This window comes from Trichoderma evansii (genome assembly GCF_050947405.1).
Source record: "Trichoderma evansii strain SZMC 28006 chromosome Unknown GGI43scaffold_26, whole genome shotgun sequence".
In the NCBI taxonomy this organism is placed as follows: domain Eukaryota; kingdom Fungi; phylum Ascomycota; class Sordariomycetes; order Hypocreales; family Hypocreaceae; genus Trichoderma; species Trichoderma evansii.
This window is the reverse complement of record NW_028145180.1, coordinates 89,395-116,824: the sequence shown is the minus strand read 5'-3', so window position 1 is coordinate 116,824 and position 27,430 is coordinate 89,395. Positions and strand designations below refer to the sequence as shown.

The window sequence follows — 27,430 nt, the reverse complement described above, 5'->3', positions numbered from 1 at the left end:
TTTGGTGGGTTAGAAACAGCATATTAATAATAGTATTGTCATCGATGTCGCTCCTTAAATTAAAGAAAAAATGTCATTGTATAAACTGCCAAGTGTTTAGAAACCTTGTGTTGCTGTCCAACTTTGCGGTATCGAAGGGTCGGATAACAACCTATCTAGACTGAGCCGTTTAAAATCCGTAGAGGAGTCGCTAGACTTTCTTCCTTGGCGCTTGCCACAGTTATAAAAGCTCAAAGAGTGTCTGGCGATCCAATGCAAAGCTTTGCTATATACTGAATAATATAAACATGCAGCACTATCTCAATAGTCAAATAACATATCTCGGGAAGAGAAAAAATACCAGTCTAGGCCTAGTTCAGCTATTAGCGTTATAAGTCTCCCAAGTCAAGCTCCGTTATCATTTTCCACGAGAGATATAATGCCATCCTTGCTATTATTCCATAAGAATCCTGAGTTGGATCATCGCTGTGGACCTTCGGCTTAATCGGCAGCAATCCCTGTATACACGTTGGCTGCCAAGGCTACGTAGACCAGCAACCTATAGAAGCAATTGCACGATTTTATTTGCGCGACTATGGGTCCCAAGTCTGCACTACTGAAGAGTGACAGCTTCTGGACTCCACTCCGCCATGACCAGGCTCTGCTCCGGCTGCTGGCTGACGAGAGCAATCGTTTTCTTGACCGAGAGAACTTCCATCAGTATTTCTACTCAGAGCACGTGGCGAAACACTCACGACTACCATTCATTGCTGTACGCGTCAGTAAGCGTTGCCCGATGAAGATAGACGTGGGCTGTGCAAACAGCCAGTTCGGAGAGAGGCAACGAATCGGTGAACAGTGATCATACTGCAGGATTTATTTTCTACTTTCAGGCAGACGATGTAACTTGACCTCCACTGGAACTAATTTTTTCTGTACTATAATTGAGTTAAGAAAAAAAAAAAGGTCTATATAGAAAGTGCAAGTTTAAGCTATTAGATAATAAGGGTCGCCCGTTGAAGATATATTCCCTTCATACTGTATATTAGTGGCAGTAGTAGCGACAATCGATCGCCCAACAATCGGACCCCACAGGATTTCCGTCATACCACATTAATAAATTGACATGCTCTCGATTTGGCGATTCTATCCTTCAAGCTATACCGCATTTTATAAATCACAAACAACGTGCCATTAGTCTACCCCCTGATTGGCTCACAGTGTAGATTTATCTGTTGGCTATCGGCACAGGCAGCCTTATCCTTATACACCGACAGCAGTAACATGGGCTGAATGCGCCTCTGACTATATAATGATGGGAGTTACGAGCAGATCCTTACGGGAATTCTTGGAATTTGCTTAAATCAATTGGAAAACTCTCACTATTGACCTCACTGAAGTGGAGCATTCTAAATCATCAATGCCAAGATGAGATCCGACACGCTCTCATCAACCTTCATGGTTGCATTGCTAGCAGAAGTTTGCTCAGCCAGAAGCTTGAATACTATTGAGGTGTTGAGCATTGCTGGCGCTGCTACATCAAATTCTTATCCTCCAGCTGGTAGTAAGTCAATCCTTGAAATGTTGTCTGATATAAGACAAAGAGAATAGATGATATCCAGATCAAAATGCTGATGGCGCTGCCACTAAGCAAATGTCAACTCTAAATTATTTCCGCCCGAGTCCAAGGTAGGATACCCGGGCCCGACACCCACGGGAGCAGAACCGGCTGCAATTCAAACCGCCCCAATCTACCCTTACAATGATGGACCTTCAGATAGCTTTCCGCTGGTCGCGCCGCAGCCCTGGGGAGCAAGCAAGTTTGGTAAGGGCTTTGACATTACCAAATACTGGGGAAATCTCTCTCCTTGGTATTCTGTGTCTTCGGCAGACTATGACCTGCCTGACGCCAGCCCTTTAATTCCGGATGGCTGCAACATTGTCCAATTACATCTGCTGTACCGTCACGGTGCTCGTTATCCTACCAGCGGCGCCGCTCCTGCTACTTTTGCTCAAAAAGTTCAAAATGCGACTCTGGCGGGCGGGTTTAAAGTCACTGGAGAGTTGGCTTTCCTCTCTGATTGGACTTATAAACTCGGTGCCGAGCTGTTGACGCCCTTTGGTCGCAGCCAAAACTTCAATCTCGGAGTCGCTTACCGTCAGCTATACGGTAATCTTTTAAACAATTTTACTGCCAGCGGCACGATTCCGGTCTTCCGCACCGAATCTCAAGACCGCATGGTCAAGACGGCTGAGAACTTTGCTGCTGGCTTCTTTGGCGTGCCCGAATACTTGGACCAAGTGAACATTGAGATCTTGGTTGAGAATCCCGGTGTGAACAATTCGGGTGCTCCATATGAAGTCTGCACCAATTCGAATGTCGCTAGCCGCGGAAGCATTGGATCTACGGTGGCAACAAAATTCGCTGCAAATGCCTTTAACAGCACGATTGCTCGACTGCAGTCCCAGGTAAGCCGCAAATGATGATTATCAGAAATAATTATAGGATTCGTTACTGAGATTTTTAGATCTTCGGGCTGAATCTTACCGCCACTGATGCTATCGCCATGCTTCAACTCTGCTCTTATGAAACTCATGCTCTCGGCTACTCGACTTTCTGCAATCTTTTCACCGAGGAAGATTTTATTAACTACGAATATTACTATGATCTGGTAAGTCATTTATTTCATATTTAGCCTTCCAGCAAGTATATTTGCTGACTAGTCCAGTCATTCTACTACAACAACGGCCCAGGATCTCCAGTTGCCGCCGCACAGGGCAAAGGTTATCTTCAGGAATTCGTAGCCCGCTTCACGCATTCGTTTCCCACCGCCGATTCTGCCCTGAATCTCACTTATGACGACAACAAAACTTATTTCCCCCTGAATCAGTCAATCTATGCTGATGCGACTCACGAAGTCGTCGTTCTCGACACTCTGACGGCGTTCAACCTGACTGCTCTGTTCAATGGTCCAGCACTGAGTCTTTCTGGAAACCAAAAGCGAAACTCTTTTGTGGCTAGCAAAATTGTCCCCTTTGCAACTCATTTCACTACGCAGATCTTGGAATGCCCAGCCTTTAAGCCTACTCGTCAGATCCGATTCTTGGTGTAAGTATACGAATCTTCCACAGGTCTCAACTCACGCACTAATTATGCTGTAAATAGTAATGATGCTGTCGTTCCCATTGCAGACTCTTATCACGGATGCCCAGAGAATGCTGATGGTCTTTGTTCTTTCGACCATGTTGTATCAGTCTTGCAGAAACGAATTGATGAGATTGACTTCGACTATGACTGCTTCGCCAATTATACGGCAAAGGCTGGAGTCGATTACAATGGCCGGGCCCCAAGAGAGTAAAATCATAATTTATCGGCTCTAAAGAGCCTATTACGTCGAAATAACGAATTATGATTTAATTAATATCCTTCTAGCTGTATATATAATAATTTAACAAAACGATCGCGGTGAACCCGTTGATTGCTCATAATTTCCAATCAAATATACCGCCGAAAGCTTTATTTCTTTAGTGATGGCACCAGATCAGTATTTACGATTAGTTATGTAAATTGTATCAGAATTATCTGTTCATCACAATCGTCTGTCGTTAACAACTTGGGTATTTCGACACATCTAAGTTTTGAAGCAAATTCTGTTGATCTATGCGCTCTATATTGTTAGAAAACAGTAATAAGAGCTGCTCAGTAGATATCTTACCTTCACAGATCCTCGGATATTCCATGCTGAAAACAGCATCCAGCAGATGGGTCACGAGTCATAATTTCATCAAGTAGTCTCGCCATACTACTATTTGTGACTCCATCTGCAAGACACAGCCAATGCTGATTAGTTACGCCAGTATCATTGACCCACGCATTCGATCCATTGGCTGCGTTGACGCTGTTGTGGCCAAACTCATTTGCATAGGCGAGCATTGGGCGTATTCTCAGCTTCGGGAACCATTCCAGTCCTAAGATACCATACAGCGTCGTGATGGGATCCCATGATTGGCGGATGGTAGAACCTCGACCGACATACCATTGGTAGGTGCTAAGAATTGGAGAATCTGGAGAAAAGCGTTGTGCGAAGCTCTTCCCAGAGAAGACATTGCCACCCAATTCATCACCCGAGTAGGTGATTTTGACATTCTTTGGCCAATTATTAACAACGTCTGCGGTGCTTTTTGGGTCCATACCGCCAAAGTTATACTCCCAGCCCGATGGATACTGCCCCCCCATCACAATCAGCTCGCCAACTTTGGCCGAGACAAGTTGAGTACCAGATAAGTGGCTTATATGATCCGCTTCAGACTTCAGAAGATTGGCGAGGTTGATGAGGCCGCCGATGGAGATGATATGAATGCTCTCATCTTCAGCAGAGTTTAGGATAGTGCGATATAACTCTACCGGTGTTGGGGTCAAAGACGACTCCTTGACTTTTCTGGGCCAGTTGTATGCCAGTTTGCTGACGTACTCGCCATATCTACTACAGCAGTTAGATAGAATACTCATAAAAATGAGCACATAGACAAAACTGACAAATAAAAGTAACTGTCAAAGAACGTATCGTTTGTAAGTGGCCGAAAAGCAGCGATCGGGATATCCTCGTTGTTAAAATATGTGCAAAGGGCCTATTCTTCTTCAATACCGAGCAGGCTTTCAGCAGTTTAAGGAGTGTATACGCACACTTGCTCCTAAGGCTCCATAGTGAGATGGCGAGCTGATTGCAATGCCTCTCAGGTCCGCCAACCCACAATTGTGTAAGACGTTTGCGATTGTCAAGGCGCCCACATCGTCAACGTCGCTGAATAGATCTGTGTCCAGGATTATTGGCTGGCCGCCGTTGGCTGATGGTGTTGTAGCCCTTGCCAACCCCAGAGTGCCGCTCAACACTATCGTAAGCAGGAAAATGAGGCACATTTTGTTTCTGACCTGAACGGAAGGCAACAAGAATGTCCGCCACTTGTGAAGTCTCGCGGCTGAGGTAACTCGCCGATCAACATACAGTATGTATTATTATATTATACTGTCTTACGCACTGTAATTCTGTAACACTACATGTAACTTGACTACTCCGTGTAGCTACTTGTAGCTTGCAGAGGTACTCCATAATCAACTTTGTGTCCTCTTACATTTGATGATTTATCAATTTTATATGTAGGTATATATACCATTGGTGATAAAAGATTAGATAGCTTCTGGCCCTTTTTGGACATTATTTCTACAATGGGTTTTGACTATACAAAGAAAGTGAATTCTTTTTATAGAAAAGAAAATACGAGAAGCTTTGAGATAAATATAGCTCTAACTTGGCGGCAGAGGGATGCCTAGGACCTATTCTTAATCATTTTTAAACAAATTTACCATGGTGGCATGTCCTTTACTTGAAACTCTGTTGGCTGCCAGAGAGCAATTTCTGGCCCTGGAGCTGAGATTAGAGTTGAGCATTCCATGGGGTAACGAGTCAAAACTTTTGTGGCACAGTAATACTAATGCGTTTTCAGCGGTGAATTACAGTAGGTCTAAATCCAGGTCTTCTTCAGCTTTGCTTTCGTCCGCCAACAGGTGGATATTGCCGTGAATACTGCCTTGTTGAGGTACCATGCAAAGTTAAACCAGCGAGACAGTTTGTTCTTGAAATAGAAACGTTTTTGGCCATGATTTTTGTCTATGAGAGAAAAATAACTCAAAAATGCTACATGGATCTTTTACTTGTTCTATGATGCGACAATTTACAAATTCATATGTCGAGGCGATTTTAACCAGATCGTATCTTCACCCCTTGTTACTTGGCTTGCCGTGCGTCACCCTTCGAAGAACATTTTGAATATGACTTTGGCAGTGAAAAAAAAAAAAAAAAAGAAAACAAATCAATAATATTGTTCATAAGTTGTCTGCTCATATTTAATAAGTTTCTGTGAATAACAGCACAGGTGGAAAAGACACGAAGTGAAAGGGTGTAAACAAGGAGTGCGAATTCGTATATTCCAACAACCCGTATCGCGGCTATTCAAAATAGCACATCAGGCAACGTTTAAATGATTCATAACATTTGTTAGTAGAGAGAGAACAACGTTGATACAGTAAATGAACACCTTTAGATTTCCAGTTGGTGTCGTACCAGAGGGAGCTTGCGCTAGCCATTGACTTGGCAATCACAAATATTTGCCGAAGAATTCGCATTGTCCGTATCAATATTGCTACGCTCTGTTGGTTCAATATTCTTCCTTTTTTAAAAAATTTTACCCCTCTGCCCTGTCCGTGCTTCTGGGCTCATTCATTACCATGTAGCTTCAAAGGAGTGGTGTGGCGCGGGTGGTCGCGGCCCAATCCAAGTGCGGGCAGTGATTTAGTTCGCGACTGCACTCCCTCTAGGCCGGAAGAAACAGGCTGGAGGTTTCATAAGTTATATTCTTTTGTCCAAACATTTCTTTGTGGCATATAGTATATGATACTTATCTTGATTATTCTATTATACCTACCTATGATGAGTTCTAGGCTCCTCACAGTTGTTGGTGGGTGTTCAATTTCGGCATGTGCTATTACGGAGTCTGTCAAAAGAGTGTATTCAAAAACAAAAAAAAAAAAAAATTGTGCAAAGCTTGTGTCCTTTCTGAGCATATTATATATGAGTCGTTTATTTTCTGAAATACTATCATGTCTTTGAGCAAAGCGCCACTACAGGTCGTTGAACAATTCAAAGTCACTTCATCTATAGCATTATTGGTGCTACTAGGATGGGACAAAGTCTGCACATCATTAATACAAACGCCGGTGAGTAACAGCACAATCAGTATCCTACTTTGAAGAACGACTTTTGAACCATAACTTCAGAGATATAAAGCTTGATGGTTCGCTCCCCAAGCTGCATTTCTAGCTTTCGTACCAAACAACCCATAATCGATACTCAACAACTAAATTACTTGACTTCCTGGTTTCCTTTTAAATAACAGTATTCAACTTTGATACCTGCTACATCTTCAGAATCTACAAGTCGCAAACTTGGCACAAGCAATAGCTCGATTTATCAATCTCGAAGACAATAAAATATTGCAAATTAGGCCACAAGCAGATATTCAAAATGGCCGAAATCTACGCAAAGAGAAAGGCCCACTGTCAAGGAGCCCTCAACCCTCTTTTCGAGAAAGTAGCTTTAGTCTCGGGAGGTGATTATCCTCTTGCTTTTTCTGTGGCAGGCCCAACGGTAAAAGATCTTCAAGAGTTTTCTCGTACGTTCCAAATAGTCTTCATACGTAATAAACTTGAGGGGGAGAGAGATGAAACCGTTGGAAAAAATGGAGAATATGCCATCATCAACATCAATGATGCAGAAGGCTCTTATAAAGTCGAAATCTACTTTGCTGATGCGAAAAATCCCAAATTTGAATTCGAATGACCATTTGGCGGTTTTTGAAAAAGGGGTAAGCGAATATCCTCCAGGCTGTCGTCAACTCGGCAAGTTTTCAGAGTGTGACTACATGGGCATTCAATACATTTGGCTCTGAGGTATCCTCCCTCCCTTTACTGGTAGTGGCTAGAACGGTTGGAGAAACATAAGAATGGATTAGCTAAAGAGGGATGCAATTTTGTGGAGGATAATTAACATGTTTGAGTGCGACTTGCTTTCATTTTTGGTACGGGTTTAGCATTATTAAACCAGGTCATAAGATACAGTGTGTACGGCCGTCGCTAAATAGATAGAAAGAGGCAATGAAATAAACCCAGTTTGTTCTGAATTGAATAATTGAATAATTTGACCAATGTGATGATCTTTCCAAGCAATCTTCTTCTTCCTCTGCGTCTATGGTCATTAGTGCTGCTTATCGTTTTTACAAGTAAAGCAATCATTTTCCGGCACATTACGGTGTTGTTCACTAGAAAGAAATAGAAATGGAGCGAAAGGAAACAGTTTTTATACAGTTTTTTATTTACTGTAGTATTTGGCCCAATAAGAGTAGGCCCCGCAAATATATCAATGATCAGGCGTATCTCCACCATGAGCGACAACAAACCAGCCAGCTCTTGGCGGTAAGGCAAGATCGCGATTATAGCTACGAATTTTATGCCTAGGATTGATCTTCTAAACGTTAAAGCATAAAATAGATGTTCGCAATATACGTATCGGCAAAGGACAGACATGTTCCGTATACAAAGGAAAATTGTGAGCACATTTTAAACTTGGCGCGATGGGTGGTGGAAAGTTTCCACGGTGAGCCACTCGGCAAAACCAAAGGGGCGTTATAATTAGAGTACTCATTGGGCTTTTGTACATTGAAATCCGAACTCGCTTGTAGCATTAGAAATGCCATCTATCGACTCTATATCTTATTATCGTGCCCATAGGATTCTAGATTTTCTCTCTTCTCTCGACCATATTACAACAAGACAACGAGCAGCCTTTCTATATGTTAACGCCACTAGATCATCTCAAGCGCGGGATCTATATATTCCATCATGTCAACTTGCACGCCATTACAAGCCTCTGCCACTAGCACTGGTACCGGAAGTGGGACCCAGACATCTACGTACAATGTGGGCTTTTAGCAGTATTAACTCCCTTTGGAAGAAGCTTTGTTAGAACCGCCGAGCGCCTATGTTCATATCCGCTCTCAAACTCAGCACAATGTTTGATTCCAGAAACGTGGCCGCTTCTACCACAAAAGAATATTTATTTTTCAGCAGCATTTACAAGGCACAGCGAATGTAGCCGACTCACAAATTAGCAGGATGCCGGTAAGTCATGCGGCGCTATTCAAAGTGGCCCTGTCGGTAGCGGAGTCTGAAACCCGAGCTCGGAAATGGCTTACTCAAATGCGGTCCGCATGCAGTGCACGTCCAACTACCAATGACGGGTATTCTGTGACCGCTATTAATGAAAGAAAACAAGACGCTTTCAGCCGCTATCGAATTATAGCAAGTAAAATAAAATACTAGTTGGGATCTAACTTGAGTGGCTTTTAGCAGGTCAATTTGATATCCGCGCTCGGCATTGTGGCAAGTAGGAGCAGGTTTTACTGCCATATCATAATACGCACATGCAAGATTTAGATCGCCTCCCTTGACTCAGTATATTCGCTACATATAATATAAACTTTTATATCACGTTTTTATTGTCGTCATGAATCAAATTGACAATAACTAGAAAAAGCAAGTTACCTTTTGCAAGCTTTCGGCGATAGTATATTCGTAGCCTCATCGCTTATACGCTCGCCTAGTAAAACTGAGCATTGAATATTCGACTATAAATCTCCATAAAAGACTTAAAAAAGCGCCTCCTTTCGGCTCCAAACTCAACACTAAGCGCCACCCGTCTTCATCTGCTGTCGACGCTTTAGTAAAGTTCTTTTCTGGCTTCGATCTCACCGAGTGTCCAGCCGAGTCTCCACCAACGTTACACTTCTCCTTTCCGTCTCCAGGTTTTTCTCCAGCCTCTATGCACCCAGATCTGTGATTAAGTGGTCCTCCTCCGCATAAGTTCCCCCGCAATCTCAGTATAGCTTCGGCTCCGCTCCTCCATCTCGTTTGCCCCGTTGCCTAGAGCGAGCTTATTGGTGATATGGGCGCCGTATACTTTTGGGGGTATCCCGTAAGTTTAGAGTACCATCTACCAGCTGACTACATGTAGTTAACCCCCTTATTGCCCAATTAATAGTCTTTTACTGATCACGTACCCTTCTATTCCTCCTGGATGTCCTGACTCCGGCTTTTTCTCCAAAGTATAAAGGGAAGGCCATCTCTCTCCCTCATCAGCTACCTTTTACTTACACATTACACTCGAGTTACGCAAATCTGCTTCGGTTACTCAAAGCACATACACATACACATACACATACACATACACACACTCTTGGAGAACTCATCGCCATCTCCCGTAACCTCTCAATCTACACCACTTCAATTCCATAACCAACAATCCCCCTTCTCTCGTAATGGATATCCTCCAGCGCGCCAAAATTTCCAAACCCAAAGATGAAGCGGGTGCCTCCTGGCCCGCCATCGCAATGGGATTTTTCGTCGCCTTCGGTGGCGTCCTATACGGGTAGGTCGAATCGAATCCCCTTTCTCAAGCATTATCAGTTCATTTCATCCCATCTTACCTTCTCTTACTCACCACGGACTTTTACTTCTACAGATACGATACCGGCACCATCAGCGGCATCATGGCCATGCCCTACTGGAAGAACCTCTTCAGCACAGGCTTCCGTAACTCCAGCGGTGATCTCGACATCACCACCTCCCAGGAATCGGCCATCGTCTCCATCCTGTCCGCCGGCACCTTCTTCGGCGCCCTCGCCTCCCCCCTCCTCGCTGACTTCTTTGGTCGTCGTCCCGCCCTGATGATCTCTACCTGGGTCTTCAACCTGGGCGTTGTTCTGCAGACGATTTCCACTGCTATCCCCCTGTTTCTCGCTGGTCGGTTCTTTGCTGGTTTCGGCGTTGGCTTGATTTCTGCTTTGAGTAAGTGAACCCAGCTCCCCATCTTCAACATCCATCATCACCACCATCTAACACATCTCATTTAGTTCCCCTGTATCAATCAGAGACTGCTCCCAAATGGATCCGTGGCGCCATTGTTGGCGCCTACCAACTAGCCATCACCATCGGCCTCCTCCTCGCTGCCGTCGTCAACAACGCCACCTCCAACCGCAACGACTCTGGGAGCTACCGTATCCCTATAGCCGTCCAGTTCGCCTGGTCCCTCGTCCTCTTCGTCGGCATGATCTTCCTGCCAGAAACCCCTCGATATCTCATCCGCTCTGGCAAGATGGAAAAGGCCTCCGCTGCTCTCTCCCGCATGAGGCGTCTCGCTGAGGGACACCCGGCAATCGCCGCGGAAATCGGCGAGATCAAGGCCAACCTGGACTACGAGAATGGCGTCAGCAAGGCTACTTACTGGGACTGCTTTAGGCCTCCCATTCTCAAGCGCCAGTTTACTGGCATGGCTCTCCAGGCTCTCCAGCAACTCACTGGTATCAACTTCATCTTCTACTACGGCACGCGATACTTCCAGAACTCTGGCGTCTCCAGTGGCTTCACCATCGCCATGATCACGTCTGCCATCAACGTCGCCTCTACCATCCCCGGACTCTTAGCCATAGATAAATGGGGCCGTCGCCCTCTACTTCTCGTCGGCGCCATCGGCATGTGTGTCTCCCAGCTCATCGTCGCCGTTTGCGGCACTCTCTCCACAGGCCAGCATGACAACGGCGACATCTTCGTCAAGAATATGGCTGGGCAACAGACAGCCGTGGCCTTTGTCTGCATCTTCATCTCCTTCTTCGCCAGCACTTGGGGACCTCTCGCATGGGTCGTCACCGGTGAAATCTTCCCGCTCAACACACGCGCCAAGTCTCTCAGCATGACCACCGCCACCAACTGGCTCCTCAACTGGGCCATCGCTTACTCCACCCCATACCTGGTCAACTATGGTCAAGGCTATGCCAATCTCCAGTCCAAGATTTTCTTTGTCTGGTTTGGTGCCTGCTTCATCTGTATTGCCCACGTCTGGTTCTTCATCTATGAGACCAAGGGTCTCAGTTTGGAGCAAGTGGATCAGCTCTACAGCGAAGTGTCTGTGGCTCGAAAGTCTACCAAGTGGACACCTACTGGGACTTGGGAAGAACACCGCCGACACGAGCCTTCTGTAGTTGGTGAAGTCGGTGAGGCCAGAGAGGAGCCAAAGGAGGATGCAGGAACAGTGGTGCTGGACTCGACGCACGTTGAGCAGCAGGGAAGTGAGTCGGCATAGAGGAATGGAAGAATTTACTATTGCTGATTTTCGTTAATCTTAATGCTGTTTATGTATCTTCTAGAATTAAATGTTGCGAGTATTAAGTATACCCTTTATGTATAGTTTTCATGGGCGTTTTGGGTTGCTCTATGGTCATTGATGTTTTTTTTGTCAAAGGAGTATCGTTGTACGTGTTTCAAAAAAGGAATTTATATATACGTAAGAATATTCCAATAAACACCACCAACGCTCTGACCTATATCACATATATTTTAGGTGTAAAATAGTTCAGGAGAATCAATTTAGTATAATAACGTGTATCATCAATTTTAGTTCATAATCATACCGCATAAAGTCGTTCTCAAAAGATATTTCTTAGGTATAGCTTCATCAGCCCCTCCCCAGACGACGCGTTTCAATGCCAGAAGTACATATATCCAATCTTAAAAGAGAAGAAGGAAAAACAAACGGTGAATGTATAATGCCCTAGGCGTGAATCGTAAAGCAGAAACAGAAATCATAAAGCCTACGCCTCGCCACTACCAACGATACTCTTCTTCCTGTCCTTTAGCCCACCTTCCAGCGTCGCATCTTTGGCACTGTCGTCAACATCCAAACCCTTGCTTCTCGAATCTTGTTCTTCTTTCTTGGCTTCCTCCGCCGCCGGCGTGCTTTCGTCGTCGGAGTCGATGTACGGGCTTGGACGCACCACCTTGAGTTTAATGACCTCCTTGTTTTTATCTTCGTCGTCAGCTTTGTGGTAGACTCGCAGTCCAATCACGACAACCGCATTCCAAGGATCCTTCTCAAACTCATCAAGCTCATCTTCAAACTTTGGAGGCGATGGTGTAACGGGACGTCTGTTTAGTTGGCCGCCAAAAGATTGAGCCTGCAAGTCCAGCTCGCGATCAGAAAGATCAGATAACGAAGATAGACTCTCTATGCCGTCATCGCTCTCAGATTCGTAGTGTGGAGAAGTTTGCGATGGTTTCTGCAAGTCGACGTATTCTGGTAGCGAGCCTGGCTGATCAGTTGCTTCTTCAGGTGGACTGGGCATTGAAACTCTCCGTCTTGCCCTTGATGATCCTGCTCCATTAAGCGAAGATGGTAGCTCATGATTTTCGTCTGATTTATCATTTTGCTCATAGGAATTGTATTTATACCCCGTTTCCTCTCTTCTAGTCCCATTCCTAGGCCGCCTCTCAGCTTCTTGAGCTTTCCGCTTTTCTTTTCGTTTCTTTTCCTGCTTCTGGCTTCTCATGTGCTGTTTCACCTTGAGATAGTGATCATCCTTGCGACGAGCAATAATCCTATCTTTGACTTCGCGGAGCTCTTTATCTTTGACGCGCTTCTCATGTGCTTCCTTGGCAACCTTCTCCTCTGGGGTTTCCACAATTCTACCTTTGCTATGTGCGAGATCATACGCGAGACCGATGCGCATCAGTTTCTCTCGCCGTTTCTTGGCGTTATTTCGGATAACGGTCTCAATAGGTAAAATTTTGTCAAGGCGAATCGCATCAATCTTGACTCGAACGTCGTATTGACCTGCCTCCAAATCAAGTTCAACGTTGACCGAGCGCCTCATGCGATATGGCGCTTGGCTGCGGACAAGATAATCTTCATGCCCAGCTTTATGGAGACGAAATGCCAACTCAAATCGGTATTGGCCGTGAAGGCCACGAAAGTAACGATCGTCCAGCTGAGCTAGTACAATAACGACTGGCCCAGGTTTAGTAATACTCAAAGAAAAATGAGTGTCATGATAGTCCAGCATCCAGGGAACGTTGACAGTGGTCCAGATTTGAGATACTTGCCAGCTGTCATCAAACAGCCTAGTTCTCTCAAAGGCCTGATATTTTTGGAGTAAGTCTTCGTACGCGATCCAAAAATCGCCATCGTCGCCAAATCGATGGTCCAGCTTCTCCAGCCATTCGGGAGTCCACTCTTTGGAGCCATCACCTATTGGTATGTTAGCAATTTTTCAGTCTTGATGAGTCCACGGTGTGTCCTACTCCAAGGGCCTTTCCATTCTCCCTTTCCCCAAGGATTTTTTAGTCGAAGCAACCGTTTACCGTTAATATCTACAGCCTTCTGTATAGAGTAGGAATGAAGCTCGAGGATGCCCTTCCTCTCGCCCCAATTCATTCCCCATACCCCGGTGCTACAGCCAAAGAGGAAGTCTTGATTCACTTTCATTAGCTCCTCTTTCCAGAAATACTCCTAAAACCTTGTTAGCTGATTACAGAACGCATGCATAGATTGTAAATTCATATCATTACCTTGTCAAGAATGTCAGTGGTAAAAATCTCGGATGTAACTCCTCCTGTGAGGTCCTCGATGCCTTCGCCTCCATATCCACCTTCGATGGCAGCATAATCTCCGTGTGCTTTTGCATAGCACTTTTCAAGAAGCGGAAGCCAAGTCTCCTGAGGATGTTGGCACTGAGCAAAATAAAGGGCGCTGCTGTTGGACTGGTACACTCTGCGGTAGGCTTCTTCTGGATTAGAACGTTCAAGCTCGTCAAAAAGGACTCGCTCCCAGTGCTTCTCATCATAATCCGATTTGGTGAGACAGAGCTGCAAAAATAATCAGCATTAGCAATCATCGTCATGTACAAGAGAATGGGAAACATACAAAGTCATCTACAATCTCCGAAATCCACTCGCCGTCCCTGAAGAAAACAAAGCCGTAAACGCCGACATCTTGATCATGAGCTACGCACAACTTCTCAATCAGCCCTTTCTTGTTGCTCAGCGTACACAGCGCCGACATGAGCCAGCAGTCTCCATCCCTCCCCTGTCTCACGTCATTAGCTGTCGGACCTTCGATGTAAAACTGCGGCTTGTCGAAAATCTCTACGACACGCTTGGCGCTGCCCGGTCGGAAATCCTTGCCGGGGGGGTTGTCGAGAGGCTCAAAGCTGGAGAGAGATTCTAGACAGTCTCGACGACCGAGCTTCAGATCGGCCTCGAGGTCAAAATGCGGATCTCGATACTTTTTGTTGACACGGCGGCATTCCTGGACAATCTTCTCGACTTTGGCTCGGCACATAGCCGCCGCCGTTTCGTAAGAAGCCTGAGTGGTAGTTGATGAGGATGAAGTCTTGGCATTCTTTCTAGCTACTCTAGCAGTATATGGGTTTTGTGGTATCACAGTTGTTGCTAAGTAGATAGAGCAGGTGCATATCGTCAGTAAAGGTAACGGTACAATATCGCGGTTTTGAGAGCAGAGTAGATCTAGCCCATCACACCAATCAACGCAAGAACAAACTCACCTTTGCCTGGCGCCTTTGTCGTAAATTTGGCCCAAAATTCATCTATCGCTTCCTGCGGCGTCTGCTGCTTCGCCACCCTTCTCTGCCGTATCGGAACGGGATCTTGAGGGCCCATCATATAGTCATCATTGCTTCTCGGATAGATGCGCCGTCTTGATCGCGACCGCCTGGAGCGGATACTGATATGAGATACAAAGCTGTTGTTGTCGCTGTCGGTGTTGATGAAAGACATTGTGAATGAGTCGCTTATGGGTGGGCGAAACGCGCAAAGCTGCAGGGAAAGAACAAACGAAGCGTCTTCTGAAGAATTGAGAAGCTGCGATATAGACGCTTTTGTGAGCTGCGATGTCCTGGATACAAGCTACGAGTCCGTATAACCTCTTCGTCTCACAAGCGGTAGAGCTGAATGTGCCCAAGAAGCAGACGCTAATCTCAGTGCAGCACTTGAATGGGCACAAAAGACCAAATACTCCAAAATCAACACATTCAATACACCAGCGTCACGATCAGCTGAAAGAGATTGCAAAAAGAAGAGAATATATGAAATTCGCTCATCTGCGGCGGCTTAAAAAAAGAATATTGATTGATATTAGAAACAACACCAGCGCCAACGCCAACAGGCTAGGCAACCATCACAGCTCAGCTACGACTACGAGGCTGACTTGGATCCTTTGCTCTCTGTGTATGCGCCTCTCATATGTATCTACATGCAGTCTAGCAAAACTAAAAACGTAACAAGCTTGCTACATTATATTACAGTGGCCCCCGCGCTGGAAGCACGCCGGTAGCTAATACACCGGCTTGGTCTAGATCACGGTATTTGCCTGTAACTGCAGCACATGCCACGAAAATCTCTAGCTGGTTGGGGGCCGTTGACGCTATTGGATGCATTGGCCGAATGGATGGGTGGATTCTCTGGTAGGTGCATATTCATGCGCATGGAGCTGATATTAGAGCCGCCACCTGCAGGAAGATACTACTGCTCCTATGATACGGCCCAAGGAATCGTGGAGAGAAGTGCATATAATAGATAATTCGTACGGCTTCAACGACTACATGCCGGAGAGTGAGTTACCTTCTGTATGCAAAATTGAAAGGCAAAGAAAAGTCCTTCTGCAGGGAAAAGTTGATGGAATCCAGAAGAGTCTGCAACGGGTCAGTAGCCTCATATTGCTCTGCGTGAGCACCTAATGTGATGATACCACTCTCGTCCAGCGTTGCATAATTAACTCTTACCTGGAATTTGGCGTCGAATGTTTCATCGTGCGAAAAAGGGAATAAGAAAAGTTGAGCTCTAGCTCACTGGCTACCATGCCTCTTCCGCGCGCTTTCGCCAGTCGCTTTTGCGTGTCAACTCTCCCTCGTTCGGCTCGAAACAACACACACATGCACACATCTACACAAACACACACGCTCATCATCACACCAAACGCAACGCGCAGCGTCAACAGTTGCCGCCGCCGCCATAAAGGGTATTTCATGACAGGATTTCTTCTTCATCTTCCTCATCTGCGCCTCTCCGCTTGTCATATTTTACTGTATCGCTGCATCTTCCACTTCTCCCAGCTCTCCTCTGCTCCGGCATCCACGCTAACCACTCCGAAAACACGGGTATTGCTCAAAGCCCGTGATCCCATTGCCCTGTATCAATCTTGGGGGCGCGCTCGTATTCTCCATTTGCCGCACAGCCGTTGGATCGCACAGCTCCTATCCACTCATCCTCAAACTGCCAATTCTTCAAGACATCTTGCATCCACCGCCTTCGCACGCGCGCGCTCTCATTCACTCTAGGAGGTAACAGTCATCACTTGCCGCCGGATTGCTCTCAAGCAGCAAACCAAAGATCTACAGTTAAAACCAAACAGCAGCAAGTGTTACCGTTTGCGGCCTCCAGAGCAGCGCCGCCGATTCAAGCTCATCACAACATCACACACAGCCTCGCGGGTATATCCATCGCATGTGCCTAAAGTCTTTAAGTCGTCAAGAGCTACGTGACAGCGTCTGTCGTTTCAGTCCGTAATATGTAGGTAGTTCCGAGTGATGTGATCCAAAGTATATTCGTTTGAAAGATGGGGGATTTTGCCCAGGAATCGTTTCGAAAGAGGCCCATGCGTACCCAAGGGCCTCCCACAAAATCGGACGCTCTTCAATTCTGAGAAAATGTGTGTAAGAAAAAAGAAAATTTTGACGCTTTCGATATCGTCGCTGCTGCCGCTGTCATTTTGCTCATTCCTTGCCACGCAGGAGGTGAGGCTGCAGTAAAATGTATGTTTTGCCGTCGCCTTTCTCTGGTACGAAAACGTCTGCGATAAGAGAGTGAAGAAAAATAAACAGACGCCACATGATCTGAAGCCAAAGAAAGACTCCGCTTAAGCCGATGATGAGAAGAAATGTTGCCGACCATCCGTAATAGGAAAAAAAAGGAGATATAATAAAAAGAACCGAAATCGGGAAGCACAATCTGGGTGCTATGCAACGGAAAATGTGTTGCATCGACTTGAAATAAAAAGAAGAAAAACGTAACAAAATACAGCCTAGAATCCAGAGGTTTTTTTTTTTTTTCTTTTGTTTCTTTTGTTACAGCTCATGGAGTCCTTGCCCTTAAAAAAAGGGGGAAAGGTCTGCCACCAACCACGGCTAGGTATGGAGAGCAGCAGACTGCGTATCCGGACTTAAGCCACGGGGGCAATAGGAGCCACAGAGGGAGCAGGGACGTTGTTAAGGTCCACAACCTCGTTGTTGATCTCGGTGTTGGCGGTCTTCTGGGGGCAATCGCGAGAGATGTGGCCAGCCTCACCGCACTGGTAGCAGGTCTTGCCAGCAGTGTTCAGGGGGCCGCCGTTGGGGGCAGTGCAATCCCTGGAGATGTGGCCGAGCTTGCCGCAAGCATAGCACTTCATGGCCTGCGCCTGGCAGTCACGAGCGAAGTGGTTAGGGCCACCGCACTTGTAGCAAGTAGCGGGACGAGGGCCGTTGGCGAAGCCTCCACGACCGTAGCCGCCGACGAAGCCGCCACGGCCCATGGGAGCGCCACGGCCCATACCAGCATTGCCAGGGTTGGGGCAAGCACGCTATAGAGGCTATTAGTACCTTATCCTTGGAAATCTCGTAATGGGGGTAAACATACAGCCAGGTGGCCAGGTTGACCGCAGTTGTAGCATCGGCCGCCAGTAGCGGTACCGCTCAGGCGGAGAGTAGGGCAGTCGGCCTGGACATGGCCGAGTCCCTGGCAGTGGTAGCACTGCTTCGCCTCAGTAGAGCGAGGAAGGGGGCAGCCGTTGGACTCGTGGCCTATAGTAAATTGTTAAAGAATGACAGGTAATCGCATTACTTTTGCATATGCATACCAGGCTGCTTGCCTATCGTCCAATATTGTTAGCATCGATTCATTCTTCTGTGGAGAGAATTTATACATACAGTTGTAGCAAAGACGCTCAGCAGAGGAGCAAACCTCGGCGTAGTGGCCAACGTTGCCACACTTGTAGCAAGCACGACGAGAGAGAGAAGACATTTTGATAATATGTGTTGATCTGGTCCAGCATATTATGTTAGCAGACGTGTGGAATATTTCTCAAGTGCATGCATTATCGCAAACAGGAGGCTATGTGCCACAGCCCAGTCAAAGTTCAACGTTATGCCGGCGGCGGTGCCGGGCAAGAGGAAACAACAAGAACCACTAAATGCGGCGGGTCTTGGAGTTTATCGCGGGGCTGCTGGAAGCTCGGTGACTAGCTTGGCTGCAAGAAATTCCCTCGCTAAGACGGCTGCAGAGCATTTGCGAAAAGAACCCGGCGAGCATTAGAGGCAGGAGATAATATGCAGTCGAGGCATCATCGCTGTATAAGTCAAAAGCGTAGATGTAGCTGCGTCGATCGGATAAACGCTTTGCCAGCCAATTGTCGCAAATCCAGATGCATCGTCTGAGTATAGATTGACAGTTGTACTGGATAGTCTCTTGGTTTTCGCAAACAAGGCATCGTCGCAGCCATGCACGGCGGTTTGATGCATCTTGCATGGGCAGGGAAACCAGAGGGCAGTGCCCGAATCCGACGAGCCGAGATACTAGCGGCGCACAATCCATGGAGATGATGCATCTATCCCGCCTCAGACGATCCGAGGCATCCAAGTATGTTCTTTCTGTATCAAGCTCGCCATCCATGCACACATCATACACTCAGGCACCGTTCAGCCGAAGTATTGAATATCGAGGTCGGAGTCGGGGTCGCACCACGTTGGTGTGTCGCACAGAGCGGCGCAAAGGTGGTTTGATTTGCTGCTCCCCGCGCATGGATATCCGCACAACTCTGGGGCCGTCACAGCAGCCACGCAGCGCAAAAGAGATGCAAATCGGCATGATTCCGTCTTCCTTCGTCTTGCAGTACCGCCAGATATAGACGCCAAGAAGACGCCCCCTCACAAGACGAGGAACCGCTGATGATGGCACGCAAAACAATCCGTTGAACTTTGACCAGGCGATGGCATATTCCGTCGCAAGCGAAAACAAGCAGGCCCTGGTGTGGGCGCGGGATAAAAGACAAAAAATACACACCTTGTATAAAACCTCGATGGATTCAGCGTTCAGTAGTTTCGACAACTGCGACAACAACGGCGACGTCCACCAACAAATCCTAGATTCTCAGCAAAGGGAAAATTTTTCTTCTCGTGAGGAGATTAATATGTTCGAGGGAAAAAGGAAAAAATAGGGAAGTGGAGTGCCTGGAGGAGGGCGACGAAGGGCGGCGGCACCACTATTGGATGACTGGAGCCTGCAGGCCTACAGCAGGTGCGCGCGCGTTCGGGCGAAGGTGTGGCCTGTGGCTCGCTGTGGTTTGTCCGCTGAGGCTGCCGTGGATCAATTGACGCAGCCGTGGGATGCCACTGTGTCACCCGCTGCAGGGCCCTCCCGCTCCAGCGCTGTGCTCCACCGCTAGCCTAGCGCTCTTGGGGTGAGGTGAGGGGAACATGCATGTACGGCTCGAGTACATTTGCCACGCAGCTTGGCTGATGCCCGCCTATCAGTGCGGTCCGAGAGGCGATGACTACCTGCAAGGTACATGGACGCATATCGAATCGCCTCTGCACTGCTTTAGACCCAGGATGCGAATCTGAATCAAGCCCATTCATCGCCTTCTCATTTGCTGGCTCTAGCAGGAGCAGCATACAAGTATGAAGTAGGTACTTTGTCCAAGACACCCGATACATCCATCAACCGAGGGCCATATTCTCGTATTGCTGCACCATAAAACACGCAGTACCTCATGGCAACTTGGCCAATCGACCATTCATTAGTCACAGCGGCGCATAAACTCTCTACCCCAATTTCAGGACACCACAAAAACACCGCATCTCACAATATCCCAATATCCTTGTAGCACCGTGTCCTTCTTTTTCCGGACTAGCAGAGCCGGCGCCTCCAAAAACAGGATCCCGTGATTGTATCAGCTAGGGCTTCCACCTACCTGTAGTCGCTGACAGCGTGTCTACTGTATGCTGCTAGTATAATACGAGTACCTATGCATATATTTTGCACACACATACACACACTCAATATTAAGAGGGTGAATATAGAATGAAGTGGTGACGATGAATGGTGGAGGCTAAATCACTTTGCCGTGCGTGACATGCGCTCTATGCGCGCAGTAAATAATACCTGTACACAATCCGGACCTTGTCACATTAACCCCTGCGCAGCATAGCATCTGATATATCAGGGATACTGCCAAATAAGGATGCCCACCAACCGAGGCAGAAACGAAGATGATGGAGCTGACGTGCCCTTCGGGGCATCTGTATTTGATAAACTCCGTAATATGTATACACAGAAACAGGGCGCAAATACGAAGCCTCCCCTTTATGATATTAAAACGACAAAGGCTTGCAACACACGCAACACCAACAATATCATTAACATTCCCAATTCAATATTTAATTTCTCAGCCCTGCATGCAGAAATTCGTGCAGCATGTGGCCCCCTAGCAGCCAATCAAGGCGTCTTCGCCATCCGGGAAAGGGAACAGGCCCAGTTCTCGACCTAAGTCCATGACAGGCTATATACTTGGCCCTGGTAATGACGCACTGGGGTCTAGTTGTACCACTACTCTACTTATAACACGTAGACGAGAAAAATTAATCTTCTTGGGCCAGTAGTTGTGCACGTGTTGATCGAATGTACAATAGCAGCCTGTAATGGTTGTTGGAGGGCAGAGGGCTGAAGAAAAGCGTGGGAAACTACAAAGACTTTTACAATGGTTGCCATATGCATGCTCCATCCTGGGGAAAGACAAAATCATGGAGATTCCGTTCATGTGAGCGGACAGCAAAACACATGGGCATCCTATATTACCAAGAACGCCGTCGGTAGGCCGCAACATGCTGTGTTGGTCGGCCCCGATCTGACCCTGCGCCTACAAAGCACACTGCTTTTATGTACATATTCCCTTTGTGCGAACACATCCGTAATCTTCATGTGACTGCCTCCAAAACACCCAGTACAAAACAAAATAAAACTGTGATACATGTACATCCTCTCAGTTTGGAGCCGGCTGGCCAGCTCTTCCTCTTTCTGAAGGATGCACAGGCTGTGATTCACCCGTTGATGGAGCAATGGAGCGAGGTACCGCTTCAACCACATATGATACTCCGTCGTCCGAAGCGTAGGACGGTGGTCTCGGTCCCGTTGTTGGCCGAGAGGCAGGACGTTGAGCAGCTTCATTCCGTTGCCAGAAAAAGCGATTCGGGTCCACTCGCTACATTTGATGTCAGCTCTGTTCTTTTGATATAACTGGATATATGATGAAAATAAAAGTAAAAATAAAACATACCACACTCTCTCGCCAGAGTCCGTAAGCAGGGGGCTTCATCCTCATGGCTTCACTCTCAACACCAGCAGCTTCTTCGTCCTGGACCATCACCACCCGTATGGGCTTGCGTGGGACGGCATATCCGCGCGGGTCTATCGCTCTAGGAACTTCGGGAGGATCCCCGCGAGCAATGAGCATCCATAACCGGACCAGACTATAACAGAAGAAGACTGCTGCCAAGAGAATGATCATAATCAACATAATATTCAACTCGCCAATAACAGCGTGCTTTGTTAGCGTTATACCCAGATCTGTGGCTCATGTCAGCATTTTATGATGGGGATATAAAACTGAGGCGCAATGCCACTTACACACTGCCAGCAGCGAAAAGAGGAAAGTCGCAGCCACGAAGCATTGAGCAATTTGTACTCGCACATGCCTCGATTTGATAAACGGAAAACAGAACAAAAACTTCTTCTTCTTTTCCTTCTTATTGGCCTGTCGCTGCGCTTCTGAATATGGGGGTGCCATGGATTCTGGAGATCCATTGGCGCCAGGTGCTCCCATAAGGTGAGCCGGCTGAGGAGTTGACAGAGATGTAGGATTTGGTTGTGTTGACTGAAGAAGAGGAGTCTTGGGACTCTCTAGGCCGGCTTCTTCATCACCCAGAGCCCGTCTTCGTCCTAATGCCAGTCGAGGCAGCAAAAGCCGCCGAGGAAATCGTCGAGTCGTATCAGGCTCCATTTCGGTTTGCATATCCCGCAGCATTGTTCGTCGGCGCTCTGCCAAGATCTGGTTCCGGTCTGCTGCAGGCTCTTCTTGTCTATCTCCCCGCGCTCGTCTAAGGAGCTCATCGCGAATCAGCTCCATGCTTCTATCAGACGCCATGTTGTGTATTCGGTGCTGTTTTCTCTTATATCATGAAATATGAGAAATTGATTGGTGAGTATGTCTCTTTCCGGTTCAGTAACGGCGCAGCCGCAATCGTATATGGAATCGTGGAATATCGAAATGGGAAAAAAAAAGAGAAAGAATGTAAATCAATGAGCGATATATCGAGGCGTTCGAGCGGATTGAGAAAAGTCCAATAACCGACGAAAAGGTGAGATCCTGCTCAATAAGAAAAAGACGTAGAACAGAGAAAGAGACTGAGGTTCAAGTCACTGTAAAAAAGATTAAATGAATGGAGTAGGATAAACAGGTAGAAGCAAGAAGGAAAAGCACAAAGGAACGGGTATACGAGGTGTCTCAATACATTGGATGTATAGAGAAGAGAGGAGCAACAAGCAAATCCAGAAGCCAGCTGGAAGGGCAACCTCAACCTCCGGATTACGAAGTCAACGTAAGAATCCGAACCAACGAGCGCAAAACATGTAAGACGGAAAACCCGCCCTGCATCTGTCTTTGCAAGAGAAAAAGAGAGAGGCGGGACGAATGGCTACAGGCGGAGCAAACATCGATGCTGGGCAAATAGAAGAGGCTCATTAAACCGTCGTCGCTGTTTCTGGCCCGCGCGCACGGGCTGGGCTGAACCCGGGCCCGACTCACAGCCTCAGTTGGGCCCAGGAGGCAAAGCAAATCATTCTGGCCAGGGCCTCGTATTACCCGCCGCAGCCACCATGTGTCAAAGCAGATGGCCTCAACTCTGCGCAGGGGTTAAAGGCGTGTAGCAGGTGCTGCAAAACTAGGGGCTGGGGGTCCAGGGTGCCGTGGAGAAGACGGCCGTGTTTCATCCTGCGCTGCTCCACCACCAATAGACGGTGCTGGATACGACACGGCGCCACTCCCTCGCCCAAATTGAATGTTTCGCGATGCGCACCGATTGTTTGACGCGGTTCATCACGACGAGGGGGCCGGAGGAACAAACAAAATCCTATCCTCGGGAAGGGTAGCGTCGTCGAGCTTCTGTGATCGAGGCTGGTCTGGTCTGGTCTGGTCTGGTCTGGGCAAGATTGCCGATTGTGCGGAGTCTTTCCCCAGCTTTGCTACAGCTGATGATGATGATAATGCTGCTAGTAGTAATGCATGTAATTACCCTTTGAAAAACGTATAATAATCCATGTCCTGTCTTTAGCCGGGATTGCTATTCTTACGTAGCCCGCGATTGACCATTGTGACAAAGCCTCCCCGTAACGGCGCTTATTATAGAATTGATATGATCTAATAATACTCCATGTGACGAAGATGGTTGAGCCTTGAGCTTGGCGGTTAAATGTTACGAAGTTGCATATCATTTCCCTCAACAACAAGACAATCCAAATCGTTTGTAGAGCACACGGCAACCAAATTTTCCGTAGCTGCTTTTTTGTCTTTTTCTCCTTCTATTGCCCCTTTAATTCCAAGGTATCGCTGATTATACATACAATAAAATTGACGCCAATATTGCCATTAATTTTTTCTCCCAAAATGCTGGTTTAATCCATATGACGAAGAGTTTCCATTCTCAAGTTTGAGAGGGTACGTCTTGGATGAGGAGATCAAAGACTCATCCAACTATGAAGCTTTCAGGTGTTAGCCAGCTCAACGATTTGAGCTAGACGCTGAAAGCAGTTAAAAAGTTCCAATCAGCTTGTATTCGTAGCCACTTTTGTCTTCGCTGAGACCAAAGTAGTGTGTTGACTTGCAGTCAATATCCCCTGCCTTATGAAAGGCGGCTTCCAGCTGCCGATTCCATAACCCGACGGTAAATCAAAGCCACATGCACCTCTCACTTCAACTCGCCGAGAAGCATAGTGCGGTCTGAAGAGGCCGATAGTACTAAAAAAAATTTAATCAGAATATTGCAGCAAATAAAAGGGTGGTAACAAACTCACAAATAGGATCCTTGCCGGGTGCAAATTCTGCACAATTTACAACTCCTCTGTGGCCAGGAAGCTTGTACATCAGCTTTCCAGTCTCGTTGGACCAAATAACCACAGTGCCATCTCCAGAAGCAGCAGCAATCTTCTTGCCCTCTGAATCCCAACTGGCACGCAACAGATTTTGCTCCACGCCAGCCGTTGCTCCGTCAAATGTTCGAATATGCCTTTCAGTAGGCGCAAACGGACGGATGTCCCATGTTCTCACTGTCGTATCCATTGAGTGTGACAGCAGAGATTGTGAATCGGGGGAAACTCGTAAAGATGTAACGGTATCCGCATGTCCCAACAGAGAGTACACCACAGCTTTCTTTCTTAAATCCCAGACTCGAATATCATTATCTATGCCTCCCGAGTATATCTCGTTGCCAGCCTGAGAAATGGCCACAGCTGTGATGGGAAATTCGGTCTCGATGTAGTCGACTGCGTTCTTTGTCCGTGGATCCCAAATTCCAATGGTCGAATCGTCACTTCCGCTTATCAACATCTCCTCGCCTCGCTTGCTTATGTCCAAGCTATTGATGATTTCTTCGTGTCCGACATATCGCCGTATCCGTGTTCCCGAGGTTAGATCCCAGCTAGCAAGGTGCATATCGGCTGAAGCAGAGTACAGAATCTCCGAGTCTCGTGCCCACTGCAAGTCAAGAACGGCTCCCTTGTGGCCATTTAGCACGCCGTAGTTTTCGCAGTCGCCATAGGTCCTCCACAGCACTGCTTTGCGTTAGCAAACCGATATACTTATTTAAAAGGTCGGGACTTTCGTACTAATGCTTCGGTCCATTGATCCAGAGGCAATTAAATTGCCCGTAGGATCAAATTTGGCTGAGAAAATCTCCCCAGAGTGTCCCGTCAGCTCCATCACAGGAGCTTGAAGCCCGCTCGTCCGAGGGACCTATACACTGTTAGTTTCATTCCAAAGAAAGCCTCCAATAGTGAAAAATCATCTCACAGTTTGTACCAAAGCGCTGCTGGAGGCATTGAGCCGCGCAAGCGCTCCTTCAGAAGTGTTGACATTCTGCCTCTTGACAAGAACTTTTGACAATCCGGGATCGTCGTCCGCCGGGCGCTTTTCAGCCGACATTGTGAATATTCGAGGTGTTAAAAACACTACCGAGAGCTAAAATGGCCGAAATAGCAGAATGAAATCGAGTTTCGAGCTGATGAGGCTGTCCGTGTCGCGATCGCGAAGCCTTGTCAAGTTGCGAACTTGGCGCCGTCAAACTCGCCCTCCTATTGGCTTTCGGCCCGTTGATGTTCCTACGGTCGGTGGTCGAGGCCTGCAGCCACCGGCCAGGTGCTCCGTACCCCACCGCCTAAGCTGAGCTCCCTGTGATAGTCGCGACGTTCGTCAACCCCCCATACCAGCGCAATCAACCTTTCACGTCTTTGTTTGGCCTTGCTTGTTTGCATTCTCCTGTTACGATACGGGCGCAACAACAACACAACTGGCTACTGCCACCCGCGAATTCCTCTCTAGCTGCCAAAACCTAGACGACTGCCACAATGGCAGCCAGCAAAGCGTCCCGCATCGGGGAAGAGTATGTTCCCTCAGGTTGCTCTACGCTTGGCATTGTTCTAACATGGATATAGAATCTGGAAGTAAGGCTGTCTTCGCATCAGAAAATCAACGCCTATATCTAACCGCATCGATAGAACCCGCATAGATAAAGTGAATGCCGAGCTGGTGACATTAACGTACGGAACTATCGTTTCGCAACTATGCAAGGATTTCGAAGACGACTACCCAGAGGTCAACCGCCAACTTGACAAGATGGGCTACAACATCGGTCTGCGACTCATCGAAGATTATCTGGCAAAGTCAAATACAATGAAGCGCTGCTCCAACTTTCGGGAAACCGCAGACATGATATCACGGGTAAGATGGTGGCTCAAAGTTGCGCTTGGTATACTATTACTGACAGACTTGGTCTCTTGCAGGTTGGATTTAAAATATTTTTGAATATTACACCACAAGTGACAAACTGGACAGCCGACAACAACTCATTCTCCCTAGTATTTGACGAGAATCCGTTTGCCGATTTCGTCGAGCTGCCGGACGATGGAAGGGCGCAGAACGAACTCTGGTACTCTAACATTTTGTGTGGAGTATTGAGGGGGGCATTGGAGATGGTTCAGATGCAGGTAGAAGCGCACTTTATCAGCGACGTCCTGAGGGGGAACGACACCACAGAAATGCGGGTAACATTGATACGCTACATCGATGACGAGCTACCGCCGGAAGACGATTGATAGAATGACGAGCATATGTCGGGCCAGAATAAGAAGGTGGAAAGCTTCAAGCTGTTTGCAGGAAAGGCTAGGAAAGGCTAGGAACAGGCTACTTGACAGCGGCGATAGCCGGTCCGATCCCACTGCCGCCAGAGACACAACAGGGGAATGGGGAGGGGAAGCAGCATGATACCCATAGATCGAGCCGAGCCGTCTGTATACTTTGATCAAGCCATTGCGAATGATTGCGGCAAATAATCCCGATGGGTATCTATCAGGTGGAGGAACGGGGTGAACAGCCGAATGTCCATCTATGAATACCTAGCTTACTGAACTACAAGCAGAAAGTCCCGCAGGCAAACACGAAGCCTAATAGCTGCGCCTTTTGCTTCTCCTACCTATATAGCATCAATGATTTAAAGTTCAGGAACATGCTTTGTAGCCTGCATTGCGTCTACAGTCCCATAATATTAGTGCTACGACCCAGGTACCCATGCATGTATAAGTGAGGTTCCCAGCACCATGAAAGCTTACGCGACGAAATCAAAGCATGGTATAAAT

General features: G+C 47.2%; 7 protein-coding genes across 7 annotated transcripts; 3 read left to right on the top strand and 4 right to left on the bottom strand.

Annotated features, from left to right (window-relative positions):
- Positions 1-1,130: 1,130 nt before the first annotated feature.
- Positions 1,131-3,638, top strand: GGI43DRAFT_219045 (histidine phosphatase family protein). The gene is made up of 5 exons (XM_083200318.1): positions 1,131-1,543; positions 1,631-2,448; positions 2,508-2,651; positions 2,709-3,088; positions 3,146-3,638. The coding sequence occupies exons 1-5, from the start codon at positions 1,408-1,410 to the stop codon at positions 3,336-3,338; spliced, it is 1,671 nt and encodes a 556-aa protein (XP_083056477.1). The 5' UTR covers positions 1,131-1,407; the 3' UTR covers positions 3,339-3,638.
- Positions 3,501-4,922, bottom strand: GGI43DRAFT_219043 (inosine-uridine preferring nucleoside hydrolase domain-containing protein). Its single transcript, XM_083200317.1, has 4 exons — positions 4,664-4,922; positions 4,517-4,608; positions 3,696-4,460; positions 3,501-3,638 (listed from the first exon to the last, which is right to left on the bottom strand). Exons 1-3 carry the CDS (start codon positions 4,895-4,897, stop codon positions 3,698-3,700), a joined length of 1,089 nt encoding a protein of 362 aa, XP_083056476.1. The 5' UTR covers positions 4,898-4,922; the 3' UTR covers positions 3,501-3,638; positions 3,696-3,697.
- A 4,778-nt stretch (positions 4,923-9,700) lies between these two features.
- On the top strand, positions 9,701-11,945 carry GGI43DRAFT_219024 (general substrate transporter). Its single transcript, XM_083200316.1, has 3 exons — positions 9,701-10,016; positions 10,110-10,435; positions 10,501-11,945. The coding sequence occupies exons 1-3, from the start codon at positions 9,907-9,909 to the stop codon at positions 11,724-11,726; spliced, it is 1,662 nt and encodes a 553-aa protein (XP_083056475.1). The 5' UTR covers positions 9,701-9,906; the 3' UTR covers positions 11,727-11,945.
- A 1-nt stretch (position 11,946) lies between these two features.
- GGI43DRAFT_218990 (uncharacterized protein) lies at positions 11,947-15,517 on the bottom strand. The gene is made up of 5 exons (XM_083200315.1): positions 14,983-15,517; positions 14,343-14,869; positions 13,988-14,284; positions 13,721-13,928; positions 11,947-13,667 (listed from the first exon to the last, which is right to left on the bottom strand). Exons 1-5 carry the CDS (start codon positions 15,212-15,214, stop codon positions 12,235-12,237), a joined length of 2,697 nt encoding a protein of 898 aa, XP_083056474.1. The 5' UTR covers positions 15,215-15,517; the 3' UTR covers positions 11,947-12,234.
- Positions 15,518-21,376: 5,859 nt separating this feature from the next.
- GGI43DRAFT_218940 (uncharacterized protein) lies at positions 21,377-22,890 on the bottom strand. Its single transcript, XM_083200314.1, has 3 exons — positions 22,154-22,890; positions 21,804-22,093; positions 21,377-21,728 (listed from the first exon to the last, which is right to left on the bottom strand). Exons 1-3 carry the CDS (start codon positions 22,668-22,670, stop codon positions 21,510-21,512), a joined length of 1,026 nt encoding a protein of 341 aa, XP_083056473.1. The 5' UTR covers positions 22,671-22,890; the 3' UTR covers positions 21,377-21,509.
- A 1,599-nt stretch (positions 22,891-24,489) lies between these two features.
- Positions 24,490-25,721, bottom strand: GGI43DRAFT_425527 (WD40-repeat-containing domain protein; the record flags this gene model as incomplete). Its single annotated transcript, XM_083208523.1, has 4 exons — positions 24,490-24,539; positions 24,596-25,351; positions 25,406-25,532; positions 25,590-25,721. 4 exons carry the CDS (start codon positions 25,719-25,721, stop codon positions 24,490-24,492), a joined length of 1,065 nt encoding a protein of 354 aa, XP_083056472.1.
- A 183-nt stretch (positions 25,722-25,904) lies between these two features.
- On the top strand, positions 25,905-27,076 carry GGI43DRAFT_218910 (TRAPP complex core subunit BET3). The gene is made up of 4 exons (XM_083200312.1): positions 25,905-26,178; positions 26,231-26,239; positions 26,294-26,516; positions 26,579-27,076. Exons 1-4 carry the CDS (start codon positions 26,144-26,146, stop codon positions 26,888-26,890), a joined length of 579 nt encoding a protein of 192 aa, XP_083056471.1. The 5' UTR covers positions 25,905-26,143; the 3' UTR covers positions 26,891-27,076.
- The last annotated feature ends 354 nt before the right edge of the window (positions 27,077-27,430 follow it).

What these genes read in the sequence shown, in the direction of transcription:
- GGI43DRAFT_219043 (XM_083200317.1), bottom strand. Translation starts at nt 4,897, where the DNA reads ATGTGCCTCATTTTCCTGCTTACGATAGTGTTGAGCGGCACTCTGGGG. An exon ending in ATGGAGCCTTAGGAGCAAGT is followed by an intron (nt 4,609 to 4,663) that starts GTGCGTATACAC and finishes GAAGAAGAATAG; the next exon opens with GCCCTTTGCACATATTTTAA. An exon ending in TTTGACAGTTACTTTTATTT is followed by an intron (nt 4,461 to 4,516) that starts GTCAGTTTTGTC and finishes CTGCTGTAGTAG; the next exon opens with ATATGGCGAGTACGTCAGCA.
- GGI43DRAFT_218990 (XM_083200315.1), bottom strand. Translation starts at nt 15,214, where the DNA reads ATGTCTTTCATCAACACCGACAGCGACAACAACAGCTTTGTATCTCAT. An exon ending in CGGAGATTGTAGATGACTTT is followed by an intron (nt 14,285 to 14,342) that starts GTATGTTTCCCA and finishes TTATTTTTGCAG; the next exon opens with CTCTGTCTCACCAAATCGGA. An exon ending in AGAATGGAAAGGCCCTTGGA is followed by an intron (nt 13,668 to 13,720) that starts GTAGGACACACC and finishes ACATACCAATAG; the next exon opens with GTGATGGCTCCAAAGAGTGG.
- GGI43DRAFT_219045 (XM_083200318.1), top strand. Translation starts at nt 1,408, where the DNA reads ATGAGATCCGACACGCTCTCATCAACCTTCATGGTTGCATTGCTAGCA. An exon ending in ACGAATATTACTATGATCTG is followed by an intron (nt 2,652 to 2,708) that starts GTAAGTCATTTA and finishes TGACTAGTCCAG; the next exon opens with TCATTCTACTACAACAACGG. An exon ending in CGTCAGATCCGATTCTTGGT is followed by an intron (nt 3,089 to 3,145) that starts GTAAGTATACGA and finishes TGCTGTAAATAG; the next exon opens with TAATGATGCTGTCGTTCCCA.
- GGI43DRAFT_218910 (XM_083200312.1), top strand. Translation starts at nt 26,144, where the DNA reads ATGGCAGCCAGCAAAGCGTCCCGCATCGGGGAAGA. An exon ending in CCGCAGACATGATATCACGG is followed by an intron (nt 26,517 to 26,578) that starts GTAAGATGGTGG and finishes GGTCTCTTGCAG; the next exon opens with GTTGGATTTAAAATATTTTT.
- GGI43DRAFT_218940 (XM_083200314.1), bottom strand. Translation starts at nt 22,670, where the DNA reads ATGGCGTCTGATAGAAGCATGGAGCTGATTCGCGATGAGCTCCTTAGA. An exon ending in CTTTTCGCTGCTGGCAGTGT is followed by an intron (nt 22,094 to 22,153) that starts GTAAGTGGCATT and finishes CATGAGCCACAG; the next exon opens with ATCTGGGTATAACGCTAACA. An exon ending in GACTCTGGCGAGAGAGTGTG is followed by an intron (nt 21,729 to 21,803) that starts GTATGTTTTATT and finishes CATCAAATGTAG; the next exon opens with CGAGTGGACCCGAATCGCTT.
- GGI43DRAFT_219024 (XM_083200316.1), top strand. Translation starts at nt 9,907, where the DNA reads ATGGATATCCTCCAGCGCGCCAAAATTTCCAAACCCAAAGATGAAGCG. An exon ending in TTCGGTGGCGTCCTATACGG is followed by an intron (nt 10,017 to 10,109) that starts GTAGGTCGAATC and finishes TTACTTCTACAG; the next exon opens with ATACGATACCGGCACCATCA. An exon ending in TGGCTTGATTTCTGCTTTGA is followed by an intron (nt 10,436 to 10,500) that starts GTAAGTGAACCC and finishes CATCTCATTTAG; the next exon opens with TTCCCCTGTATCAATCAGAG.